At 42.4% G+C, this 11,677-nt stretch overlaps 1 protein-coding gene across 2 annotated transcripts; it reads left to right on the forward strand.

The window, feature by feature from the left end:
* Positions 1-2,309: 2,309 nt before the first annotated feature.
* Positions 2,310-8,648, forward strand: LOC123060015 (AFG1-like ATPase). 2 transcript variants are annotated; one of them, XM_044482574.1, is made up of 14 exons: positions 2,310-2,555; positions 2,887-3,026; positions 3,149-3,282; positions 3,563-3,708; positions 3,941-4,020; positions 4,186-4,443; positions 4,970-5,080; positions 5,661-5,783; positions 6,525-6,646; positions 6,721-6,790; positions 7,023-7,115; positions 7,226-7,353; positions 7,923-8,064; positions 8,292-8,648. In XM_044482574.1, the coding sequence occupies exons 1-14, from the start codon at positions 2,420-2,422 to the stop codon at positions 8,427-8,429; spliced, it is 1,821 nt and encodes a 606-aa protein (XP_044338509.1). In that variant the 5' UTR covers positions 2,310-2,419; the 3' UTR covers positions 8,430-8,648. The 2 variants fall into 2 exon arrangements, with proteins under 2 accessions (XP_044338509.1, XP_044338510.1); XM_044482575.1 differs by lacking the exon at positions 2,310-2,555 and having other exon boundaries at positions 2,899-3,026; positions 3,144-3,282.
* Positions 8,649-11,677: the final 3,029 nt, after the last annotated feature.

An 11,677-nucleotide genomic window follows, 5' to 3' on the forward strand; every position in this document is an offset into this window, starting at 1 on the left:
CAAAAAAAACAAAGAAAGCAAAGAACGAAGCAAAACAAAACCATAAAGAAGAAAAAACAAAAACATTTTTTTTAAAAAAACAAAGAAAACACAAGCGTAAAAGAAGGAAAAAAGGAAATCGAACAACCGGTGAAAAGAATAGTAATTACGAAAGGACAAAAGAGAATGAAAATGAAAAAAACGAAGAAACTAGACCGAACCTATCGATCGAGCGAGGACGAGCAAATGGAATGAATGAAAAATAGATGAATGGCCGGCCCAATACTACTCTGCTCATAGGCGGTTCCTACTAATAGAAATCTGTACGGGCAAGACATAGCATTTGTGCACTATGTCAACCCAAATGTGATGGCCTATCATTAGAATGGGCCTGAATTTTTCTCAAGAAAAAACGGGCCTGGCGGCACGGGCTTTCTCGCCTCTCGGTAGTAGAGCTGGCCAAATGGGGGAGCAACTAGTTAACGAGCGCTCCTTCGAAAGCCTCATAATGATCAGCGCCACTTGGCGCGCTCTGAGCTGCCTGCCATGTGTCGCGCTCTTGGCGCTCCCTCTGAATTTTTTTATTTTTCTGCACGCGTTTTTGGCTTTTTAAATGGGTTTTTTTCGGTTTTTTTGGCATTTCGGTTTTCCACCGGTCTTCCTTAACATTTGGACCAAAAAAGAATATTAAAAAAAAATCGCGCAAAAAATCATGTTCTATTTTTTTCCTTTCGCGAGAGTTACGGTTTTGCTTCCGCGAGAGGCACGGTTTTTTACTTTCGCGAGAGTCACGGCCGTGCCTCTCGGAAACGAAAAAAAAAACGTGTTCTCTGTTTTTTTCCTTCCGCGAGAGTCACGGTTTTGCTTCCGCGAGAGGCACGGTTGTGCTTTCGCGAGAGTCACGGCCGTGCCTCTCGGAAACGGGAAAAACGCATTTATGTTTTTTTCCTTTCGCGAGAGGCACGGTTCTGCTTTCGCGAGAGTCATGATCGTGCCACTCGAAAACGAAAAAAACGCGTTTTCTCCCTTTTTTTTCTTTCGCGAGAGGCACGGTTGTGCTTTCGCCAGAGTTACGGCCGTGCTTCTCGGAAACAAAAAAAAAGCTTTTCTCTCTTTTTTTCTTTCACGAGAGTCACGGTTTTGCTTTCGCGAGAGGTACGGTTGTGCTTTCGCGAGAGTCACGGCCGTGCCTCTCGGAAACGAAAAAAAACGTGTTTTCATTTTTTTCTTCCGCAAGAGTCACGGTTCTGCTTCCGTGAGAGGCACAGCTGTGCGCGAGAGTCACGGCCGTGCCTCTCGGAAATGAAAAAACGCGTTTTCTCTTTTTTTTTTCCTTTTCCGCGAGAGGCACGGTTTTGCTTCTGCGAGAGGCACGGTTGTGATTTCGCAAGAGGCACGGGCGTGTCTCTTTCGGAAAGGGAAACCCGTGCTCCCGATTTGGTTTTTTCGTCCGTTTTTCTGAAAAAAAGTTCATCAAAACCTATCAACATGGGACCTAGTTTGGAAGATCTCGATGCGAGGAATCCAATAGTGAAAACGGTTCGAGATTTGGACGCGCGGTTTAAGAGATAAAACATTTTGAATAAACGGATCTAGAAAAAAGGGAAAACTCCCATGTTGCGACAAATGGCGCACATGCAGCGCGCCATTTGTCACAAACTTGGAAGGTGGAAGTAATCTTTGCAATGAGTACTCTTTAATTAGTGATTTCAGCCAAACATGCAGCACGACACGACACGGCCCGACCCACCGTAATCATACCTGGCACGGCATGACCCGTTGTGGCATATTTAATAGTCGGGTCATGTCATGCCGGCCCGCATGCTGCAGCCTCTAGCCCAAGCTAATTGTGCCTGGTACGAGATGGCCGGTCGTGGCATATTTAATAGCCGGGCCGTATCATGCGGCCCGCATGCTGTAACCTCTAGCCTAGGCACAACCTAGGTGCTAGGCCCGCCGGCCCGCCGGCATGCCAGGCAGGATGGCCCACGTGCTATTTGGCCTGTTGGGTGTTTTTGGCAACTTTTTACCTACTGGGCTGGTATCAAGCCTTATTTAAATAAAAAACAAAGTAAAATATAAAAGATAAACGTGCCATGCCATATGCCGGCCCGCGTGCCCAGCCTAGCAGCGCAAGCACGGCCCCTGGCGTGCCCAGCCTAGCAGCCCAAGCACGGCCCCTAGCTTGCCGCGTGCCGGGCACAGCCCATTTAGCATCTGTCATGCCATGCTGGCGTGCTAACGGGCTGGCCCAGCTGACACGGCCCAGATGGCCAGCTGTGCTCGGTGGTAGGTAGGCCAGCGAAAAGCGCTCGAGCCCACGGCGTGCGGTGAGAAGAGCGGCCGCGTCACCCCGACATGGGCGCGGCGGGGTGTTAAGCCACCACCACCTCGCCGTCCGCCTCGCCCCACCACCGCCCTCCCCCTTCCTCCCCCGGCGATGCTGCTCCGGCTACGCGTCGGCGTCACCCGGCGATCCGCGGCCCTCCTCGCCGCCGTCCCCCGCGGCGACGCCCCCGCCGCGCTCCCCCTCCCCCGTCGCCTCCACGACGCCGCCGATCACCGCCCGAAACCAGGTACCGGCGCGATCTCTCCCTCTCTCATACGCATGTATCTAGAGTGGCTGCGCAGTCGCACGTTCGTAGCTCAATGCTCCGCCCCTCTGCCGATCACTCCATGGTTTTAATTCCACCGCCCCCACCGTTCGCCACCGGCCGAGTGATGCAGAAATTTCATCCGAGCCAATCTATACGTGCTTGTACTTTATGAAATCTCATGACAAGATGATCATCCATATCCGCTCTCCGAGCTTCTGAATGCTGACGCCTGTAATTTTTTGAAATTTCATGACAGTTTACTCTCGATCTTTAATCTCTCATACTGTTCTGTTCTGTCCTGCACCTGAAGGGGGTCCTCTAACGCTCTACAGGGACCTGGTGAGCCAAGGGAAGCTCCGGCATGACGTGTACCAGGAAAATGTTGCCTCCGAGCTAGACAGCTTGCTCGGCAGGCTCAAGCGGTACGAGATGGAGATGGAGGATTACCATGTAAGTTGCCGACGGCTCTGTGTTCACCGGGTCCAAGTAGCAGCACTAGGCGCATATTTTTTTTGCTTATTCAGGGAGATTGTCTCGTGGCGTCTGAGTGAGTGCCTTTGCGTGAAGTGCAGACAAAGCTGTCTATGTGGGACAATACCAGGGAGAAAGAACGGCGGCGGCTTCTCCTCGAAGAAGCCGAGGATAAGCAGCACGATGGGGTGTGGATAGACGAGAAAAGGGGATTTCTCGATAAGTTGATTTCACGGTAACATTTGTTCTCCTGCCTCGGTTCATTTGCTGTAAAACCATCAAACTCTTGACATCAAGAGTTTTGTGTTTTAACTTTGCAGTGCCACTGTTCCTCTCCCAAATGATATAAATTTTGCCTACTCTGTAGAAACTTTTCTTGTTTACAATTAGAAATCTCTTGTACATATCCCAAGAAGAGTGTAACTAAGTAGTTCAGCGACCAATAAGTCTGTTTAACTGTTGTGTTGCGCCGCTTGGAAGTTGCTGTTTGACTTGTCTTTTGCCGATTAAACCAGGAAAAGAAGAGCTAATATAGAGCCTGGAGTTGGAAGATGGGTTTCATATTTGAACAGAGAGAGGAAACTAGATAATTTGGTTGGCCAGAAACCAGTTGCACCTGTTGCTCCAAAAGGATTATACCTTTACGGGAATGTTGGAAGTGGTAAGCTAATTAATCAATACATTGACCTGGCCTATCCTGAGAGTTAGTGGTTTGTAGTCAGGCTGTCTCCCATTCAGTAGTAACTAAATACTTCACTTGGGTCATTATGCTGTTCTTTTCAAAATAGTCATAAACTGCTTATGATGATAATATTTTTTTACCAAGATGATGATAATATTATCTAGCTATCTGCAATTATTATGCTAACTTTAGGGAGCAACTTGTAACACAGGCAAGACAATGTTGATGGACATGTTTTATGGGGCCACAGAAGGTGTCATCAAACACAGGAGGAGGTTTCACTTTCATGAGGTAAATTATGCAAAACTCATGTACGCGTGGCTTGGCAAGCTGACAAAACAGAGTGTGTGTGTGGCTTGGCAAGAGTTCTGTTAATTAACTTGTTGACTATCATATTTCAGTCAGGATCCTGTTGTCTAGCATTTGAATAAAATTGAATTACGCCTTTTCATGCAGGCTATGCTTGAAATACACGACCATATGCATGATGTGTGGAAGAGACGTGATGATGGCAAGTCTATGGAATCAAGTGCTTTCAGTTGGATATCAGGCCTCCCTTTCGATGCAAAAATCAAGGAATGGCTGATCGGGGAGGAAAAGTATAAACAAGATAAACATCAAAAACATATCCTGTTAGCTGTCGCTGACAAGTTCCTTGTCGATAGACAAGCAAATAAATGTGGTGCAAGCATTCTATGCTTTGACGAGATACAGGTACCTGTAATTAACACTTCTATGGTGTGCATTTCCAACTTATTGGAGGAAATTGCCATTTCTATATCACACTTGACATCATGCTTATCAGATTACTGCCGTAATCTATCCAATGCGATTACATCAAGTATAGTCTTGTAGGAAATTGTTCTGAAATTTATTTTCCCTATTCAGCTCATGCCTTCAATAGTTATTACCGTATACAGTACATAAAAGTGACAGTTAATATTATTGATAGTAAATTGGATTAGACACAGGTACGCACATGACTTAGCATAATTCTAACTTAACTTCTGAGTAAGATTCCATGAGGCTAATACAGCTGACAGACAATGTCAACCTTGTGCCTTAATGTGAGATATGCACTTAAAAAACCCTCTTATAAACACCTCGTGCAACTTCACTCTGTCTACCATGGTATGCTTGCTGTTACTAAGAAATATTTAGCTGTCACTGTAAAAGTGTAAATACAATAAACTCTGCAGCCTATAGTTTTGAAATGTACTAAGAAACTGCATCTGTGCAGACTATTGATGTATTCGCTATTGTTGCCCTGTCTGGTATTCTCAGCAGACTATTAAGCACTGGGACTGTGCTTGTTGCTACCAGCAATAAAGCACCAGAAGATCTGAATCAGGTACACCCTTTTGTGATTATTTCTCTTTTCTTTCTTTTTTAAATGTAATAAACACTTACATTTCACCAAAAGAAGATTGGAGTGAAAGGCATAACCACATTCTGACCTGCTGAGAATATTCATTTTGAACTACACTACCTAGAACTTTGTTCCCACAAACAGGAACGACTTCTCACAATTTTAACATACAATTTGAAAGAAGCTAAAGTGGTAAAACACCAGGTTGCTATCATGTTATGGATGAATAACAATGTGGAGAATGTGTAGGGGAGCTAAACTAGAGCTTATTGCTCTTTTTCCTAATCCTAGATACAGAAAATTCATTGGAAAAGGATAACATGGCTAATGGCTGTGGACTACTTATTTGCACCTGGGTTTCTTGTAGTTTAACTATTCAGAAGCACATCATCCATCTACAAGAAATGACAAGACACTTTCTGAAGCTTAGTTTTTTATCTTCTGGATTTTTTATATGACATAAGAATGACAGCATACATTATTACCTGAATGGATAATAGGTACCTTTGAGTTAACTCTGTACTTGTTTTGATCTTTTCACTCTTCTCCGTTGGTTTTGTAGGATGGGATGCAACGCGAAATCTTCCTTGAGTTATTATCTAAGCTAGACGAGACCTGCAATAAGATTCTTGTTGGAACTGAAACGGATTATCGCCGCCTTATTCCTACGGATGGCTCAACTCAGGTTGACTTGTAATGACATAGGGAATTTATGACACTTGGTCTTAGGACCGCATAAAACATCTGCGTTACATGTTCTGGAGATAAACATGGTGCTTACTAGATGATAGCAGTGTTAGCAGGTTGAAAATAAGTAGTTCCGTATGATATTGTGATCCACTGTGTACAGATGCTTAAACTGTCTAGAAATCAGTTACTGGACTGACAGGTTCAGGTGATTAAATCACATTATTTGAAGATTTAATTTAATTTGCAAAATCTTCCACTAGGCATTCTCTTGAAATCTTCTGCCTTGATCCACTGTAGTTAAATAGACTTAATCTCATTGTTGAAGTTTGATAGGGGTTTGTCGTGTAGTTATTCAGGGTAGTGCATAAACAAGAAAACATCAACCCCCTTTACTACCTTGAGGTTAATAAATTAACAGGGCCTGTAAAAATATATTCATCTTTGGTGACACTCACTAAAGTTGAAGTTATCAATTTGATTGTTAGGACAGAGATTCAAGCATCTACTTGTACATGTTAAATCAAATATACCTTTAAGTTACATTTTTTTATCCCTATGATAACTCTAATATGAAACCTGTAGGGTGTATCCTTTTGTGAATACACTGCATGCTTACTCTCGTTTTGCTTGGAAATTTGATATTTATTCTGCCTGTATTTGTTACCTTATTGTTGGATGTCATATGCGTTATCTGGTATTTTTTCATGTAACAACTAATTTGCATATTTGTATGCAGATTCACTATTATTGGCCTACCAATCCTGACACAAGGAATATGTTTGAGGCTATGTGGCATGACATAACTAACCAGACAGGAGGAAACATTACTGCAGTTACTATTCCTGTAATGTTTGGAAGGTGTGTCCTAAAAATCATCTCTATACCAATATATATAAGCCTGAACTGTATTAACTTTGATATTACATGAACAGGTCTATTGAGATTCCTCAAAGTTGTAGCGGTGTGGCAAGGTTTGACTTCGAGTATTTATGTGGACGCCCAGTAATATCCCACTCTTTGAATTTACATTTCTCGATAATCAAAATGTTATTCATGATCATGGCACTGTTGGCTTGAAGAAACTATATATGGAGTAGTATCTTTCTTCCTTTCAACTGTATGAATTTGGAACTGAATTCTAATTCTATGCAGGGAAAGATGTTTTGAATGAACCCAATAAGACTTGCTTTGGTTATATTATTTATTTACTTGTATTCCTTATTCCAATACTTAGGTCGGAGCTGCAGATTATATAGCAATAGCCAGGAACTACCATACAATTTTCATATCAGACCTTCCAGCTATGAGTATGAAGATCCGTGACAAGGTACTCCTTCATCTGTTGCTTTTTGTTATCCTCTGACTTTATCAAGTACTTAATAATTCTTTGATGCCAAATGAAGTGTTATGTTTTTTCTAATATTATTCCTCATTCAGGCAAGAAGATTCATCACCCTTATTGATGAGATGTACAATCATCACTGCCGCCTTATATGTTTAGCTACCTTACCCATTGACAATCTATTTCAAGGAACTGAGGAAGGGCCTCTTTTTGATTTAGAGAGGTAACATTTGCATTTATACTTGTGACCCTCTTAACTCATTGGTGAACTGCAGAGCGCTTACCTGATCATGTAAAGTATTGATGATTTTCAGAGAACATCTACATTTATACTTGGATAGTTGGATGCATGATCCTCTAACCACATTAGTGAACTGCAGTTAAATTTTTCTCGTCCTGTGAAATTGTAATTGTGCATATTTCAATGCGACACATGCAGGTTGTACTTTTATATTCAGTGGTAATATGATAGCTACCATGTAGGTCTTCTGAAATCTTCATCTTTGCAGGGTCAAACTTCTGAATGTGGTACTTAATAATCTTGGGCATTGCTACTTGCGGCATCATCTTGTACGAAACAACAGAAATAATAACAATCCTGTATTCTGAATAAAAATTTAGTCAGGGGCTACTGATTTCCAAAAAAAAAAAAATCCTGAATAAAAATGTCTTGGCTTGAGCTTTGTTGTAAATTATGTTTTTATCCATCCGTAATATTTTTTAATGCAAAGCATTTGAATCTAAAGAATCGAGAACAGGAATTTATTACTAACATGAGAGGTTATTATGCAGTTTCCAGTTTGAAACTGAAGCCGAAGGGTCAAAGTTAAGGAGGGATGTTTCCGCAGAAGGCAATGTTGGTGCAGGGCCCTCTACTAGAGGTCTGGTGTCAATGCTGTCTGGTCAAGAAGAGATGTTCGCGTTCCGAAGGGCGGTAAGTAACTAATATAGCACCTCTTGTACATACTATTTGTTGCTCGCTCGAGACCATTCATTCTGCTAAATTCTGGGTTTTACTTTCTTATAATGTTAAACTTCCATCACATGGAAAATTAAAAAAAAACTTCCATCACATGTAATGATTTCGAATCACCGACATTACTGTCTGGGCCTGTATGATGTATCTGGTTTTAACTGTCCGCCCACATTGTTGTTTGGCAGATATCCCGGCTCATAGAAATGCAGACCCCGCTGTATCTCGAGCGCGTCCAGCATGTCCATTCTTCCGCCCTTCAACAACAGCAGGGCACCCCTGTTCTCACAAAACAGAGCACTGTATCTCAGTCTGCTCCCTTGTAGACTGGTAGTACCATTCTATTCATTCTTGGAAAATAATCTTGCAACTGTGAGCAATGAGGTTGGAGAGGCCAAGCTCGACATTGTCGGAAACTGTATCAAGTATATGTAACACAGGTGATGTCAGTAAGACTCACCGTTGCTTCTGTGCTGTGCATCTGCACAGATTTACTTTGCTTTGCTTCTAAGTTATATAGATCCTAGGAGACATGATTATGGTGTTGTTTGGTGTGCTGTGCATCTGCACAGATTTACTTTGCTTTGCTTCTAAGTTATATAGATCCTAGGAGACATGATTATGGTGTTGTTTGGTGTGCTTTAACATCTAGTATAAAAAGAACGCTACTCTTCAGTTGGAGAGAAGAAAATCAGAATCAAAATCTAAACAGGCCCACTGCATATAGCCTGATTCAGTCCTCCCCGTCCTAGAAGCAGAAGGCATGTGGCTGTTCTAACTGCAGAAGAACAGATGCATACATACATATTTATGTGGGAAAATATCGTATGGAAACCAACATTTGGTCAAAACCACACAAAAATGATGTTTTGAAGTTTCAAAAAAAATTGGGGAGGTTAAGAGAGTGATGTTCTATTCTCATGCGAAATTTCAAGTTCAAGCGCATCACGAGATATGGGCTATAAGGAGATCGACCACTGTGCAGAGCATGACACAGTTGCTGTTCGTTTGATCTTCAGCATCTAAGACCCCGGTCATGTGAGCCGCTGTTACAGTGCAAACCTGGCTCAGATAAGGATACATTCTTTCCTCTCTCCTAAGGCCACTTGGAAAAGCCTTCCTTTCCTCGATTTCTACCGGCGAGTTCGTGGATTCGCCTCCCTTGTGTCTGCCACTCTAGCGGCCGGTGGCGGGGAGGAGAATCCTGGTGTCTCGGCTTTGCTAGTAGATTGGTTGGGTTTTAGTCCTCATAGGTAGACATAAATACATGGTTATAGGCACTCCCCTTGGCAACTGCCAAGCTTGGGGCAGGTGCCGCGGTATCATATCACCATCACACTTCTATCTTTACCGTTTTTCTTAGTTTGATCCTTTTGATTATATCTTGATCTAGTAGAATAAAGTTTAGTATGATCTAGCTTTGAGTTTTTGTGTTGATCCTTATCTATGTAATCGAGGCCGTGAGCTATATATAATAAAGATTAGTTTTGAGTCGATGACTTTGCTATCTTGCTATGATATTGAGGAAATGAAAGAAAAAATAAAAAGAAATAAAAAGATCATATTGACCTTATTGAGAGTAATGACTTCACATATAAAGAGTATGATGAATAAAAGTTATTGAGAGTTGGCAAACATAGTTTTGGTCATCGTTGCAATTAATATGAAGTAATAAAGAAAGAGGGCTTTTTACATATCAATATACTATCTTGGACATCTTTTATGATTGTGAGCACTCATTAAAATATGACATGCTGAAAGGTTGATGTTGTACAAGGAAGACAACGTAATGAGTTATGTTTTCTTATATCCGAAATAAAGTATATTGTCATGGATCATCCAACATGTCGAGCTTGCCTTTCCCCCTCATGCTAGCCAAATTCTTCGCACCAAGTAGAGATACTACTTGTGCTTCCAAATATCCTTAAAACCAGTTTTGCCATGGGAGTCCACCATATCTACCTATGGATTGAGTAAGATCCTTCAAGTAAGTTGTCATTGTTGCACGCAATAAAAATTGCTCTCTAAATATGTATTATCTATTAGTGTGGAGAAAATAAACTTTATACTATCTTGTGATATGGAAGAAATAAAAGCGACGGACTGCATAATAAAGGTCCCTTTCACAAGTGGCAATATAAAGTGATGTTCTTTTGCATTAAGATTTTGTGCATCCAACCATAAAAGCACATGACAACCTCTACTTCCCTCTGCGAAGGGCCTATCTTTTATTTTTTTTCTTTTACCTTATACAAGAGTCATGATGATCTTCACCTTTCCCTTTTTACACTTTATCCTTTGACAAGCACTATGTCTTGGAAAGATCCTGATATATATATAGCTATCAGAACCGTTCGCGGCTGCTTTGTGATTCGTACCTTTTGCCTGGTCCGGTGCCTCATCCATCACATTTGTTCAATTATTGGGGATGTGTGGCAGACCATGAGCTGACCACTTTATGGCCCCGGTCACCTTGTCAGCCTGGTGAGTCCTCCCGATCACGTCGACCAAGGTTCCACTTCCTTCGAAAAACATACGTTACGGGCCCGTTTCATACTCAGGTGACACCCGTCGGCTAGTCGATGCAGGTTCTGTACAGCCGTCATGACGGATCTGACTGCTAGCTCCGATCGAACCTAAAGCAACCAGGTGCGGATCCCAGCTCGTTTTTTTCTTTCTTTTGAACGAGTGCTTCTGTGCTTCGCATCGTGCTGTGTTCAGCCGCCTTCTGTACCTCAAGCAAGAAATGTCCTGTGTGAAAATCATCCTCCGTACAGAGTGCACGTGCTCATGTCGGATGACACAAGAAGACGTGCCTAGCCAAGCATTGACCTCGTCTTTTTTTCTGCGCGTACCAGGCCGATGTACAGGCGTTGCAGTTCATGACTACCTAGCTGCGTCCCACGGGTGGACATATGGATAGATGTGTGTTTCCTTTTTTTCCTTTGAGTTAAAAAATTCAATTGAAAAACTGATACATAAAAACCAAACCTAAGAAAAGGTCAAATAAAAAGTACCCATTTCAATTCCAACCTTTTGTAATTGCATTTAGCCTTCTGAAGTATTTTACTCAATGAAAAATGTGTTTTTTCTTCAAAGGCTAATTATTCAAATACCGTTGTCACACTTCAATGAAATGGTTTGGCGCAAACAATATAACAATAAAATGGTTTCAAATATTTCAATAAGAGTGCTTCCGTGGACCCCTTTTGTGTCCTCTGGGTCCATGGGTGTGATCGGAAGGACCGCGACAGGGATAGTAGGCGTCCGGTTCCGATATTTCGATCGATGTTTTCGAGTAGGTTGAGCGACGGCTCCACGATAGTGGGACGTCGGTTCCTCGCAAAAGAATATTCCGGTTCCAAGTGTAAGTTTGACGGTTCTTCCTGACGATCCCTCGTGCCTTGTGAGATGTCTCCGAGTAGGTTGAGCGACGGCTCCACGATAGTGGGACGTCGGTTCCTCGCAAAAGAATATTCCGGTTCCAAGTGTAAGTTCGACGGTTCTTCCCGACGATCCCTCGTGCCTTGTGAGATGTCTCCGAGTAGGTTGAGCGACGGCTCCACGATAGTGG

The sequence above is a fragment of the Triticum aestivum genome, chromosome 3A, assembly GCF_018294505.1.
Source record: "Triticum aestivum cultivar Chinese Spring chromosome 3A, IWGSC CS RefSeq v2.1, whole genome shotgun sequence".
NCBI classification, from domain to species: Eukaryota; Viridiplantae; Streptophyta; class Magnoliopsida; order Poales; family Poaceae; genus Triticum; species Triticum aestivum.

Coding starts and splice junctions, on each gene's coding strand:
- LOC123060015 (XM_044482574.1), top strand. CDS start 2,420: ATGCTGCTCCGGCTACGCGTCGGCGTCACCCGGCGATCCGCGGCCCTC. Junction 6,647..6,720: donor ATTCCTGTAATGTTTGGAAG/GTGTGTCCTAAA, acceptor TTACATGAACAG/GTCTATTGAGATTCCTCAAA. Junction 7,116..7,225: donor GTATGAAGATCCGTGACAAG/GTACTCCTTCAT, acceptor TTCCTCATTCAG/GCAAGAAGATTCATCACCCT.